At 45.4% G+C, this 14,423-nt stretch overlaps 1 protein-coding gene across 3 annotated transcripts in view; it reads left to right on the top strand.

The window, feature by feature from the left end:
• Positions 1–14,423, top strand: part of LOC140396862 (netrin receptor UNC5D-like) — a 523,350-nt gene that overhangs the window by 269,514 nt on the left and 239,413 nt on the right. For all 3 annotated transcript variants that reach the window (XM_072485654.1, XM_072485652.1, XM_072485653.1), the window contains one exon: positions 111–326. In XM_072485654.1, the coding sequence (XP_072341755.1) occupies positions 236–326 (91 nt within the window). In that variant the 5' untranslated portion in view covers positions 111–235. The remainder of the gene's footprint in view (positions 1–110; positions 327–14,423) is intronic.

Here is a 14,423-nt window from a genome sequence, read left to right on the forward strand (position 1 = left end):
CATTCCAGGGTGGTTAGCCTTTTTCAGGGGTTCTCTACTCAAGAGGTTGCATGCATGTTTTGTCCAACAGTATTCACATTCTGACAGAATTTCACCATGTTCTTCCTCAGCAGGGGGAGGTAATGGAGATAGCCTGCCCGAATCCATACCTTTGGGGACCCTGCCACGCTTCCTGGTTGAACCAGAGGACTCTTACATTGTGAAGAACAACCCCATCAAGCTGCGCTGCAAAGCAATGCCTGCCATGCAGATTTTCTTCAAGTGCAACGGAGACTGGGTCCACCAGAATGAACACGTGCTTGAAGAACATGTGGACGAGTACACAGGTAACGCTAGCTCCTTTGTGCGGGTTTCGGTGGAGGGCGCATCGATCACATCAGACAGCTGCTTTAATCATCCCGACAATAAATTTGTGCGCAGCAGTGTTAAACTAATTGAAATGATTTATCCTCTGCCCGGGACGTTGGGAGGGTAGTGGGGGTGTTGGAAATGTGGGTGAGCAGTGAATCATCTTCAAACACAGATGATTACTGTGAAGGTTCACATCGGAGAGTTGGCAGTGTGGAGTACTTGTTTTAGTCATGATTTTTAGATGACTCATCTGAAGCTGTGGGTGTTTGGGAAGATCAGGCAGGACTACAAACACTCCATTTAGTGAAGCCAGACTCCACCGGTAGCGATTTAGATATTCCCCCACACTTCCATTTCTTTCTCTCTCTCTCCCTCTCTCTTCCCCACTCCCCCGATCTTGTCAGTTCCTTACTTACGTTCATTCCTCCCTGTTTCTCAATCAACTACTCTCGTGGACTCTTCATCCTGCTTACCTGCTCTTACTTTGCCATCTTTCTCATGTCTCTTCACTTTTACATATCATTCTCCCTGGCCTTGCTCCCCTCGCATTTCTTTCTTTGTCTCTCTCTCCGGAATTGTCCTGTTTTCTAGCATTATCTCTCATCACTCAGACCTTCTCTCTCTTGCATCACATCCACTCCGCAATTGCCACATCCATCTATCTGGCGGTTGTCTCTTCTGGCCCCCTCTCTTTCTCTCCTCTCCTGTGTTCCTCTGCACCTTCTCTGTGTCTCACCTCATCACTCCCTTCAGTCTGTCTCACTCAGAATACCAATCCAGCCCTCTTCCCATAACAGCGTCAAGCTTACCAGACTCATTTTTACTGCCCGCAGCCACACTTCTTGACAACCATTCAAAACCCATGAACAACTCAAATAAACACAGAGACCGTCAACGAGAAAAGATTTGACATCAACTCGGCTGATACTGTGTTGCTCTTATTAGCCTTAGCTTTATTAGCTCTAATTCTGTCACCTTTGCTCACGATCGCCAGGTATCTTTCTGATACCGCCATGTGGTTCAAGCTCCAGTAATGATTAATAATGCAGCACACCGCTTAGTAAAAGTTAAATCAACAATCATTTATTATATACAGCAATAAATACTTATACAATAATCCTACTTCTAGACTACTACTTACCACTAAAGGCCAATACTTAACTTTGGTGATGGCCCACCAGGTCAGGGAAACGAATGGTCTATCGAATTGGGTCTGGCCTGCGGGATTCAAAAAGGCTGGTACGAGTCGATAGTCTGGAGTGCCTATCGGATAGCGATCACTGGAGTAACACTGACTTGTTTCTTTTCTCAAAGGGTCTCGAAGGTTGCGAGCAGGAGAAGAAGGGTCGATCTGAAATTGGCCCCTATTTTTATAGTTCCCAGGGGCTTCCTGCCTCTCGGGGCGGACCTTGACCCTGGTTCCAAGTGATTGGACTTGGTCCCAATCACTTGGTTCGATATGCTCCAATAATGGGGCGATTCCTTGATCGGGGGGTGGTCGTCCACCTTTCTTTGTCACAGCCGTTGCTGGCGCCGAAAAGTCTGGATCGGCTTTATGTTGCTAATGTGTAGCAATTGTTCCCGGGGATGGCTGCTTAGTTTGCAGATGGCTGGGTTGTTGTGCTGTTAATGGCTGCAGGTATCGGTCTCGGCCGACTTCCCCAGAGCCAAATACACTGTTTTGCCTGCAGCTGTCCGTTTGAGTCCTGTTGGCTGATTTTTCCATCAGCCTCTTTCGTTCGCCATTTTAGATCGGGGTTTGACCATTCTAATCGGGAATCAGCCATTTTAGGTGGCTACAACTGGTTGATTTTTTTTTCTATTCATGGGATGTGGGCTCCCCTGCCTGGGACAGCATTGGTACCCATCCCTAATTGCCTTAGAACGGAGTAGCTTGCTGGGCCGTTTAATAGAGCAGTTAACCACAATACTGTGGGCCTCCCTAGCTCCCCCGATCAATTCACTGTTATGTCAGTTTGCAAAATAATGCACATTTCTGACAATGAAGGTTCGACACTCGCAAGTTTTAAAAAGAAATTGCTGAAAACCTCTTGTGTTTGGGATGCTGTCCAAAACTACTTTGGCTGGACTACAGGCTGAACCTCCAACTGGTCAGGTCACCAGCAAGAGTCATTTGCTCTGGTTCCAATCACCTGGTTCCGGGACCCAAGCCAGACCGTGCAGCTACTTTTAATATCATTGCTCAGTTAAAGTATGCACCGATTTTCCACCCGATGTTGAGTAGTGATTTTCTTCGACATTGTTTATTGTAGTTCTTTGTTTTGAATTCCATCCCACACATAAGACTTAACTGCAATTTTCCATTTCTGTTGACGGAAGCAATTTCACCAATTGGCTTATTTTTCAACTTCAGTTTGTATTTTTCATTGAATTCCTCTGTGCAGAAGGAGGCCATTTGGCCCGTCGAGTCTGCACCAACACTTCGAATGAACACCACTACACATGGCCACTCCCCCTATTCCCGTAACCTAACCTGCACATCCCTGGATAAGGGGCAATTTTATCATGGCCACTCCACCTGGCCAAGGAAACCGGAGCATCCGAAGGAAACCCCCGCAGATACGGGAGATAGTGCAAACTCTACACAGACAGTGACCCAAGGCCGGAGTTGAACCCGGGTCCCTGGCGCTGTGAGGCAGAAGTGCTAACCACTGTGCCACCATGTCGTCATTTTTCTGGTCTCAGTAATTTCGCCGCAGACCGTGGAATAAAAACGGTGTTTGGCATAAATCTAGCAAGTACATTAGCGGTCCACAGAATTTTCAGTTCTTCTGAGACGGGTACAAAACAAGAACAAAGAAATGTACAGCACAGGAACAGGCCCTTCGGCTCTCCAAGCCCGTGCCAACTTGTTTTTAATTTTTAAAAAATTATTCATTCGTGGAATGTGGGCATCACTGGCTGAGTCAGCATTTATCACCATCCCTGATAGCCCCTTGAAAGGGTGAGCTCCCTTCTTGAGCTATTGCAGCCAAGTGGTGTAGGTACATCCACAGTGCTGTTAGGGAGGGAGTTTCAGGATTTTGACCCAGCGACAGTAGGAACGGTGATATATTCCCACGTCGAGGTGGAAAGTGACTTGGGAGGGGAACTTCCAGGTGGTGCTGATCCCATTAATCTGCGGCGCCTTGTAGATGGTAGTGGTTGTGGGTTTGCAGGTACTATCTAAGGAACCTTGGGGAATTGCTGCAGTGCATCCTGTCGATGGTACACACGGCTGCTACTGTCCGTTAATGGTGGAGGGAGGGAATGTTTGCTGATGGAGTACCAGTGAAGCTGGCTGCGTTGCCATGCATGCTGTTAAATTTCTTCAGGTGTTGTCGGTAGCTGCACTCATCCACCTAAATTGCTCCTTGTAGATTGTGGACAGACTTTGGAAATTCAGGAGCCGAGTTGCTTGCCACAGGTTTCCTAGCATCTGACTTGATCATGTAGCCACAGTATTTACGTGGCAAGTCCAGTTCAGTTTCTGGTCAGTGGTAACCCCCCAGGATGTTTTTAAAAAAAAAAAAAATTTCCAATTAAAGGACAATTTAGATTGGCCAATCCACCAACCCTGCATATCTTTAGGTTGTGGGAGTGAGACCCCCACAGACACGGGGAGAATGTCCTAACTCCACACAGATAGTGACCCGGGTTCTCGGCGCCATGAGGCAGCAGTGCTAACCACTGCGCCTCCGTGCCGCCCAACCCCCAGGTTGTTGACAGTTTTCATTTCTTTTGAGATTTCTTTTCAGCAGTGAGAGTTTCCAGTACATAAAATCGCATTATCATTATAATATTTACACTTGCAAACCTAAACGCTTCATCTCACAAGTAAGAGGATGGAGGGGGGATCGGGAGGGAAAGTAGTTTCAAAATTATTACAACATGAATAACTGATGAGGAGAGAGTTACAGGAGGCATCAGATATGTTTGTAGCAATACATGAAGGTTTGGCCTCCTCCTGTGCTCCAAGCTGAGCGAGCTGCAGAGGAAAACTCAGTTGATCTTTACAAGAGAGCCAAGAGCTACAAAGAAGCGATCTGATATGCAGGCGCTCAACAAAAAAAAACGAGCAAACCTTAGGGAGATGTACAGGATGCAGAAGAAGAAAAAGATTGTATTTTTGTTATGCCTGTGTTAGTGGACCAGTAATCTCGAGAACTGGAGGAACAATCCAGAGACATGTTCAAGAGCCAACAATGCTGCTGGGGAAATTAAATTAAATTTAATAAATGTGGAATGTTTAAAAAATACAGCTCTGGTTCCTGTGGATTAACTTGAGTTACTGATACCAGTGTCCTTTTGGGAAGATGCATATACCCAGCGTGACTTATGCATTCCTCTAGACCAAGAGCAATGTGGTTGACTCTTAACTGATCTTCGAAGTGGCCTAACAAGTCTCTTGGATACATGAAGAAGGCAGTTCTCAACAAGTCACCTTCTCAGGGCAATTACCGTTGGGCTTTACCAGTGACATCCACATCCTGGGAATGAAGAAACACCTCACATAGTGCCTTTAATAACCAGACAGTATTCACAAGTGTTTATCAGCACATGAAGCACAGTTAAAATGTAGTCAATACTGTAATGAAAAAAAAAGACCTGTATTTATAAGGTGCCTTTCACAACCACTGAACGTCCCAAAAAGCTTTGCAGCCATTGAGGTACTTTCTGAAATCATTGTTGTTGTGCAGGAAATACAGCAGGCAATGTGCACACAGTACGATCCCACAAAGAGTAAATGTGATCTTGACCAGACAGTCTGTCTTTTTGGTATTGGTTATGGGATACGGTAGCACAGTGGTTCACAGCGCCAGGGTGCTGGGTTCGATTCCCGGCTTGGGTCACTGTCTGTGCGGAGTCTGCAAGTTCTCCCAGTGTCTGCCTGGGTTTCCTCCAGGTGCTCCGGTTTCCTCACACAAGTACCGAAAGACATGTTTGTTCGGTGAATTGGACATTGTGAATTCTCCCTCAGTGTACCCTAACAGGCACCGGAATGTCATCCTCGTGCATGCAAGACCAACTGAAGGAGCCCATAAACCCTTGATGGTTCCCCCATGCCCTGGCAATTCCCTTCTTAAAGCTGGAACTAGCCGTGCAGTACTGAACAGTTCACCGAGCTCTCGCCATCTGGAATCATAAATCGTGATCCAACATCCTCTAAAACTGGCCCGGGGTGGGACCTCAGTGTGATTGACTCCTAATTGCCCCCTGAAATGGCCTGGCAAGCCACTCAAATTGTCACCATCACCCGCTCGAGGGAAATTAAGAAAGGGCAATAAATGCTGGCTTTGTCAACAACATTTACATCCCAAGATTGAATCTTTAAGAAAAGAAAGATATCTGTGGAAGGTATTTGTTTTTAATTCAATAAAAGGGTGAAACATACAGGAACAAACTTGACTCCCAGTTTATCCTTATACATTCAAAGCACTGCCGCACCAGCCTGAGTGAAGGCATTTCTGTCGATGGTTTCACTCGAAGTCTCAGCAACAATTGGTGCAAAATCACGCTGTGCAAGATTAGCATACAAACGGACACATTGGGGAGTGTGGCCAGCAGCATGTGTCAAAGTAAAAAGAGTACCAGCCAAGGGCTTTTGAAATCAGTTCCAGAATCCACTGCAAAGCGCCGCCAAAGCACACACACTACCTGCTGATGGGAGGTTTTGAATAATGGATACCTGGGGAGTGATTGTGAGGCTGGCATTTAATCAAAGTGTTCAGATTATACCACAAATGGCCAGCTTGTTACCGTCATCTCAAAATTAGGTATTACATTATAGACTTGAATGCACTCTGTTCCTGTATTTGTTCCAATTTGATGTTTATGTGTATATACATATATATCGATCATATCTGTCGTGTTAATTTAGTGCAGGAGGTTTTGCAGCCTGTTTCAACAAGAAAGGAGGACCTCTTAAAAACATTTTTTCACCTCACCCCACTTCTTTTCAGAAGTGTCACAAATCACTTCATAAGCAGCGAACCACTTGACAGCGTCGCCACTTGTTTTATTGGCAAACTCAGAGGCCAGTTCCCATTCAGCAACATCTCACAAATAGCCTGGGGTTGGAAGGCCAATTAGCCTTTAGGTTGGCGCTCTGGCTGAGAGGGGAACGTGGGCCAGGACGTTGCTCCTCTTTGAATAATGCCGTTGGATTGCCAGTGCCCAACTGGAAAAGCAGACAATCCCAAGGTTTGCTGTTTCATCCCCAACAACGCAGCATGTACCAGGGAATGCCCTCCAGGATCAGGCCAGATAATGTGGACTTGTGGAGCACCAAAGGAGGGTCATTTGACCCACCACCGAGACTTTCTCAAGAAACTGCCTCCCCGACCTGCAGTGGGCTTTTGATTCAAATTTTAACTTTCCCTCCTTGTCTTTCTCAACCCAGCTCTTGGTTAACGAGTCCATCCTCCTCAAATGCCTGTCCTGTATCACCCAGCTGGGGCTCCTCTCACCAACATCATTGTATCCGGGGAGTTACATACAATGACTTTTCTTCCCTGCCCCTGCACACCTTCCCCGATTATCCAGTGCTACGAGGAAGACGTTTGGTTTCTGAGATGCTCCACATTTTTGCAAAAGGTCGGGATCAGTTGTACCGGCCAGAACAAAGTGCGCCCACTGTGGTGCAGTAAAGTAGGAGTGAAGCAGCAACATGTCGATGATTGCCACTTGTCAGAAGATACCTTCATTCATGGTACCTCACCACTATGCTGCATTATTGAATTAAAGCACCCTCATGACCTTGTCCACACACAGTAAAAAGTAAAAACGTAGCCTGCAGCCGCTTCAAAGCTGAAAATTTTTATCCCCGAGTTTTAAATTGTTGTCATAAATTAGTAAAATTTCAGCCTTGCGATTTATGATCTCATTTGAACCCTTATTGCCTGGAATCTCTCCAGGGCGAGCTACTGTTTAGTAACATCATTATCATGTCTGCAGCTGATTATCGGGAGATTGTGTGTGTGAATGATCATTCTCATCCATGACTATCTTTCTGCCAAGGAATGTGAAATAGCATGTGAGAGTATCGATCTGATATTAACTGCTGAACAGGGCTCTCATCATGATTCAGCATTAAACCCAGGGAGGGAAGGAGGTCAGATCAAATTCAAGTCTAGCGTTCACCGGATAACAGCAGAGATTAACTCATCACGTAGATTCGGATTTACAGGATGACTGTTGAAAAGCACTGGGGCATGGGAGTAAATTGGATTAATCTTTCAAAAGGGCCAGGGCATGGCTTATGGGTGAATGGCCTCCCTCTGTGCAGTTCTGACTCCCTAACCATTCATCTGATTTGTTGTCTGTGACACTTTGCTGTGTGTAAATTAGCTGATACAGTTGCAAACAGACAACAGTCCAAAGTGGCTTCAAAGTACTTGGAGGCATGCTGCGATCATGAAAGCTGCTGCATTTCATGCAAATAATCCTTCATTAAAAACGATCATTAATTTTTACTTGGAGGCATCAGGTTCTCTCAGAAGCTGACAACAGAGTTGATGCTCTTGCCCAGAGCTGGTGATTGTTCCCAGAACACAAGAAGTCTGCAATCGGAACGCACGAAGAATGGGCCATGTTCCCAGGCGGTACCATCAGTGTTTTGCACACCCAAGGGCAATTGTCCACCTCTGATGGTGTCGCTTTGGCCATTCCTCCTGACCTATTCACAGATGTTACTTGCACAACTCAGTTCAGGTCAAGTTTCCATTTGGCGTGTCAGAGACAAATTAAAAACGCTCCCCCTTAAAACGCGACAGACTGCACACCCATGGCATCTGGTCATTTTTGCATTGGTTGCTGAAAGGATCATTTTAAAAGATGGAGCAGTTTTTGGAAGATGCAGGAATGGAGCGACGTAGGGCTCAACATACACAAATCCCGGGAAAGTTGAGAAGACTGTTGAAAGACACGTAATTCTTTTATTTATTACTAAAGCATTCAACACGAAAGTGGGTACGTTATGGTGAATCTTTATAAAACACTGGTCAGTTCTCAGCTTGAACATCATGTCCAGTTTGTTCTCAGTTGGTTAATCTAGTTTGAGAATGATGAGGTGTTATGTTGAAAACAACAATTGGATTATTTTATACAGTTTAACTATAGGGTTGTTAAGAAGGCGTATGGTGTGTTGGCTTTCATTAACAGGAGGATTGATTTTAAGAGGTTTTGCTGCAGCTTTATAAAATCCTGGTTGGACCACACTTGGAATGTTGTGTCCAGTTCTGGTCGCCTCATTATAGGAAGGATGTGGATGTTTCGGAGAGGGTGCAGAGGAGATTTACCAGGATGCTGCCTGGACTGGAGGGCATGTCTATGAAGAAAGGTTGAGGGAACTAGGGCTTTTCACACTGGAGCGAAGAAGGAAGAGAGGTGACTTGATAGAGGTGTACAAGGTGATGAGAGGCATGGATAGAGTGGATAGCCAGAGACTTTTCCCCCAGGATGGAAATGGCTGTCACGAGGGGACATAATTTTAAGGTGATTGAAGGAAGGTATAAGGGAGATGTCAGAGGTTGGTTCTTTACACAGAGTGGTGGGTGTGTGGAATGCACTGTCAGCAGAGGTGGTGGAGTCAGAGTCATTAGGGACGTTTAAGCAACTCTTGGACAGGCACACAGACAGCAGTAAATTGAAGGGGTGTCGGTTAGGTTGATCATAGATTAGGATAAATGGTCGGCACAACATCGTGGGCCGAAGGGCCTGCACTGTGCTGTACTGTTCTGTGTTCTATGTTCTATACAGCTATCCATGTCTAGGTGTTACACTGCTGAAACCATGAACATTCACCCCCCTCCTCTCCAACTCAAGTGTTCTCTCACATCATCCGAGTTGGAGGTGCTACTTACACAGTGCCCCAGATTAACCTTTACAAACCCCAAACCTACTTAATTCTGGGCACAGTGCTGGAGATAGGATGTTGAGACAGGAGCAGGTAGAGGGACAACCTCCAGTCACACCTCTGACTGTCTGCAGAAGTTTGTGATGCGGTGTCAATGTGGACAATTGTAACCTGCACAAATCCTATTGGGTCGGGACAATTAGTTACCCTAAGCTCCCCCGATAAGGAGGTGGGGCATTCGTGAACCTTTTCTGTTGTAGAAATAGAACTAGCCAGTTAAGTACCAGCCAGAGAGAAGACCAGCAGCAAAGTACTGGTGCTGTGCAAATCAAGTTAAGTTTTGTTTGACTCACAAACTATGTGGCCCTCACAAAATGGTCCAAGGCTCTGCAGAGCGGCAGTGAGCTATATGCCCACCATGATGCCAGACAAACCGAGATATCCACAAATTCTGACTGTGAGCAGCTTCAAGAACGTTCCAGAAGATCACTTCCACTTTCTAAAAATGTGAACAGCTTTCAAAGTACGGTCTTTTCTGTGCTGCAACATTCTATCATGCTGTTACTTCAGGTTATAAGTTTTTGAAAGGAATTTGAATGCACACTGGTTGACGAATTTGAATAATTTCGGGACGTTTCGGGAAAACTCATCAATTTTCACTTCCGAAAGATTCGAGTTGAGAAACAGGACGCGGTGTGGAGGTCATGGAAGATTGTCCCTCTATTCTGTCTCCCCAGTCAGAGTAAAGGTCACGTCGTCAGTTGGACATAGCTGTGTACGGCCCAGCACTGCCGCCGACAAAATGCTTCTGCTCTCGTAAGGGGCCTCCCTTTACTTTTCCTTTCCTCCTGGGATTTGGCAAAGCTGCGGAAGAAGTGATTCTCCCAGACCCACGATGAACACTTCAGCCTCTCGACCCTCAAGAGTGCTGTGACATTTTTTTGTGTCGAGCTGAGAGGATGCAGTCGGGGCCTCAGTTTGACATCTTCGGACTCACCTTTCGTACCAGACTGCAGTGGGGCTGGAATCCACAACCCTAAGGACAAGACTGCTACCCACTGACCCATAGATGACAGAGCGATTTTCACAGCAGCAGCAGCAAGTGCATTCCTTCACACAGTCAAAGTCAAACCTTGGAAGGTAATTTGCGCAGTTACAGGTGACTCCTGCAGTACACAAAAGATTGAAGTAAACTATCAGAAAGTGTTCCCCAGAATACCATGCAAAATTCGCCGTGAACCTTCCATTAGTTGCATGATTTAACCTCCATATCTACTTCAATATTTGCAATGAAACCACTCAGGCATTGAGCTTTTCAAAGTTGTTTGCTCGGTTTTATCTTCCCCTGGACTCCAGTTTTCCCTCTATTATTGTAACTTTCAAGGTCACTGAAGGAAGATGTGGAATTCCAGTGTTCCCTGCTCCCATGATACTCGACTATTCTCATTCCTTTCGATTAATCGTTCATCGCTTTCTCATCCTTTATCGGCCTAATTTGACATATTCCCTGTAATGCCGTGAGACCTTATCTGCAAGAAACTTTCCATTCCTAATTAAGACAACTCCGATCTTTCCCCATCCATGAAATTGCCATTATTGGTGAATTAATCAAGTTAATTCAGTGATTTTGCCCCACTCCCACTGCCTTGGCTCAATTTCCTGATGCATATCCTGATGATCATTTTATCTGCTTGCTTTAACTTGCAGCCAGATGATTCTTTCTCACAACAGTTCTTCCTGAAGCTTTTTTTAAAAACATCATTGTATTGTGTTTTATTTATTTGTCCCGGGTGTACCCCAACTTGCAGCCAGATGATTCTTTCTCACAACAGTTCTTCCTGAAGCTTTTTTAAAAAACATCATTGTATTGTGTTTTATTTATTTGTCCCGGGTGGACCCCATTTTGTCCTAGGTGTGTGTCCCTGCATCATCTCGTTAGATGTTCATCGGAGTGGAGCCTCCTATCTCCCTCCGATTCATCAATCTGCATGGTTAGGTCTCTCCATCTGTGCCTTTCATCCTGTGGAGATTGTTGACATTCCTAATGCAATCCATCATCAAGATCACCAAGGGAACACTGTTGTTGGTGGTTTACTTTATAACCTTGTCCTGGTGCCACATTCCGGAATCTGTCCGGGTACACAGAGGGAGAATTCAGAATGTGCACATTACCCAACAGCACATCTTTTGGGACTTGTGGGAAGAAACTGGAGCACTCGGAGGAAACCCACGCAGACACGTGGAGAACGCGCAGACTCCGCACTGACAGTGACCCAAGCTGGGAATCGAACCTGGGATCCTGGCGCTGTGAAGCAACAGTGCTAACCACTGTGCTCCCGTGCCGCCCAATGGCTGGAACAGGTTCCAGAGATCGGGCGGGGGTGGGACCAGGGAGCGCCATGGCCCAGAAGCTAACATATCCAGTCCAACCTGACCCAATCAAAAGATAGGAACTGTCCTTGGATGAGAGGTGCTATTGCTACAGAAAAAGGGCCTTCCTTTCCCATTCAGTTTTACTTGTTGTTTGACACAAAAAAAAATAGGAGACTGAGTGGTGTCCTCACAGGAGGGCTTCAAAATACATGAACAGGTTTTGTGGATAGATGTGGATGATATGCTTCCATTTGCAGGTCAGATCAGAACGAAGGGCCATAAAAAGATTGATCATCATTAGCAATCACAATAAGCAATTGAGGAGATAGTTCTTCACCCAGAGAGTGGGAATGTGCAGCTCACTACTCCAGGAAGTAATTTAAAAAAAAAAAATTTAGAGTAGCCAATTATTTCTTTCCAATTAAGGGGCAATTTAACCTGGCCAATCCACCTAACTAGCACATCTTTGGGTTGTGGGGGCGAAACTCACGCAGACATGGGGAGATTGTGCAAACTCCACACGGACAGTGACCCAGGGCCGGGATTCGAACCCCGGTCCTCAGCGCCGCAGTCCCAGTGCTATCCACTGCGCCACATGCCGCCCTCTACAGGAGGTAATTAAGGTGATTGGCAGAGATGGATTTAATAAAGAAACCTCGAGTAAATAGGATTGGTGTTCTTCGCGTGCAAATATCTGTTCTTTTCTTTATTCATTAATGTGATGTGGGCATCATCAGCAAGACTAGCATTTATTCACCCGGACAGGACTGGATCATGAAGCCATTCAGAGGCCAAGGACGGGACGGGGGGCTTTGAATGCATCTCGCTGGAGAGTTGTGTGTGGGTTCTGGATTTCCAGTCCAGTAATGTATTCACATTGATTTATCAGATCAAATATCAGCAAATGGAACATTTTCTGCTTCAAATGAAGGTTCTGCATGAGCAATCATTGCTCCATATCCAAGCAACAAATAGATTCAGAAAACTCTGCTCCCAAAATAAAGACACATCTCACTCCTGCTGTCAAGAAGGACCTGTCCAAGATCATCCGTCCCCAATGGGACCCCAACGCTTCACATTATATATTAATGATTTGGACAAGGGAACTAAAACTAAATGTATTATCTCCAAATTTGCAGATGATACAAAGTTGGGTGGGAGTGTGAGCTATGAGGAGGATGCAGAGATGCTTCAGCAGATTTTAGACCGGTTGAGTGAGTGGGCACATGCAATACAATGTGGATAAATGTGAGGTTATCCACTTTGGTAGCAAAAATAGGAAGGCAGATTATTATTCCAATGGGTGTAAATTGAGAGAGGCGGATACTCAGCGAGACCTTGGTGTCCTCGTGCATCAGTCGCTGAAAGGAAGCGGGCAGGTACAGCAGGCAGCAAAGAAGGCAAATGGTATGTTGGCCTTCGTAGCGAGAGGATTTGAGTACAGGAATAGAGATGCTATATTGCAATTGTATCGGGCATTGGTGAGGCCACACCTGAAGTATTGTGTGTCCTGATCTGAGGAATGGTGTTGCTATGGAAGGAGTGCAGCAAAGGTTTATCAGGCTGATTCCTGGGATGGTGGGACTTTCAGGCGAGGAGAGACTAAGTCGGTTAGGATTATATTCATTGGAGTTTAGAAGAGAGGGCATCTCATAGAAACTTACAAAATTCAAACAGGATTAGACAGGGTATATTCAGAAAGAATCTTCCTGATGGTGGGAGAGTCCAGAACTCGGGGTCACAGTTTGAGGATAAGGGGCAAACCTTTGAGGACTGAGGGGAGGAGAAATTTCTTCACCCAGAGAGTGGTGAATCTGTGGAGTTCACTACTACAGAAGGTAGTTGAGACTGAAGCATTGTGTAATTTCAGGAAGGAATTAGATACAGATCTTGGGGATCAAGGAATTAAGGAATATGGTGGGAAAGTGGGATCAGACTATTGAACCTGATGATCAGCCATCATAATGAATGGTGTAGCAGGCTCAAGAGGCCAAATGGCCTCCTGCTTCTATTTTCTGTGTGGAGCTAGTCTCAGTGTAGGGCCACCTATTTCAGTTTCTCAATACTGGAGGAACCCTCGCTCTTCAATCTGAGACACGGATGCAAAGCTTATTTAACCTACTTCAGAACTAGACTTCAATCAAATTGATTGTGAATAAATCATCCAGAAGCTATGATATGTCGAGAAATAGATTGAATGGCTCAGAGATGGGCACTTCATCAAGGAACCTTCAATCTCGTGCAACTTCAGCAAATACCCATTCAACACACATTGTTGGAAACCACTTCATTTAGGGACCTGTATGAGAAGTATCCAACTCATTACACAAAGACCTTAAACAGGTACAGCATGCTTTTGTTCACTTATTCCACAACTGAAATCAGTTAGGAGTTTTTTTTAAATCCCCGTTTGAAATGTGCAACTTAGACCTACAGTGATCAGGTAACCCTATATGGAAGGACAGTTCAGTGAAGGTGAATATCTGGACAGGGCTAAGAGGGATCTATCCCGATAGATGGATCACAGAACAGAATCTTGCATCACAGGAGGTGGCCATTTGGCCCATTGTACCAATGCCAGCTCTTTGAAAGAGCGATCCAATTAGTCCCACTGGTTTGCCTTTTCTGCACAACCTTGCAACTATGTTCCCAATTTCCATTTGCAAGTTTACTGTTCAACAGACTCCTCGAGCCTTTTAAATAGTTATTGCCAGATCACAAACCATTTTTCCACAAATCACCGTTGCTAACTGGGCCAGCATTTATTACCCATCCCTAATTATCTTTGAACTGAGTGGCTTGCGAGGCCATTTAAGAGTCACATTGCTGTGGGTCTAGAGTC

The sequence above is a fragment of the Scyliorhinus torazame genome, chromosome 20 (assembly GCF_047496885.1).
Source record: "Scyliorhinus torazame isolate Kashiwa2021f chromosome 20, sScyTor2.1, whole genome shotgun sequence".
NCBI lineage: Eukaryota > Metazoa > Chordata > Chondrichthyes > Carcharhiniformes > Scyliorhinidae > Scyliorhinus > Scyliorhinus torazame.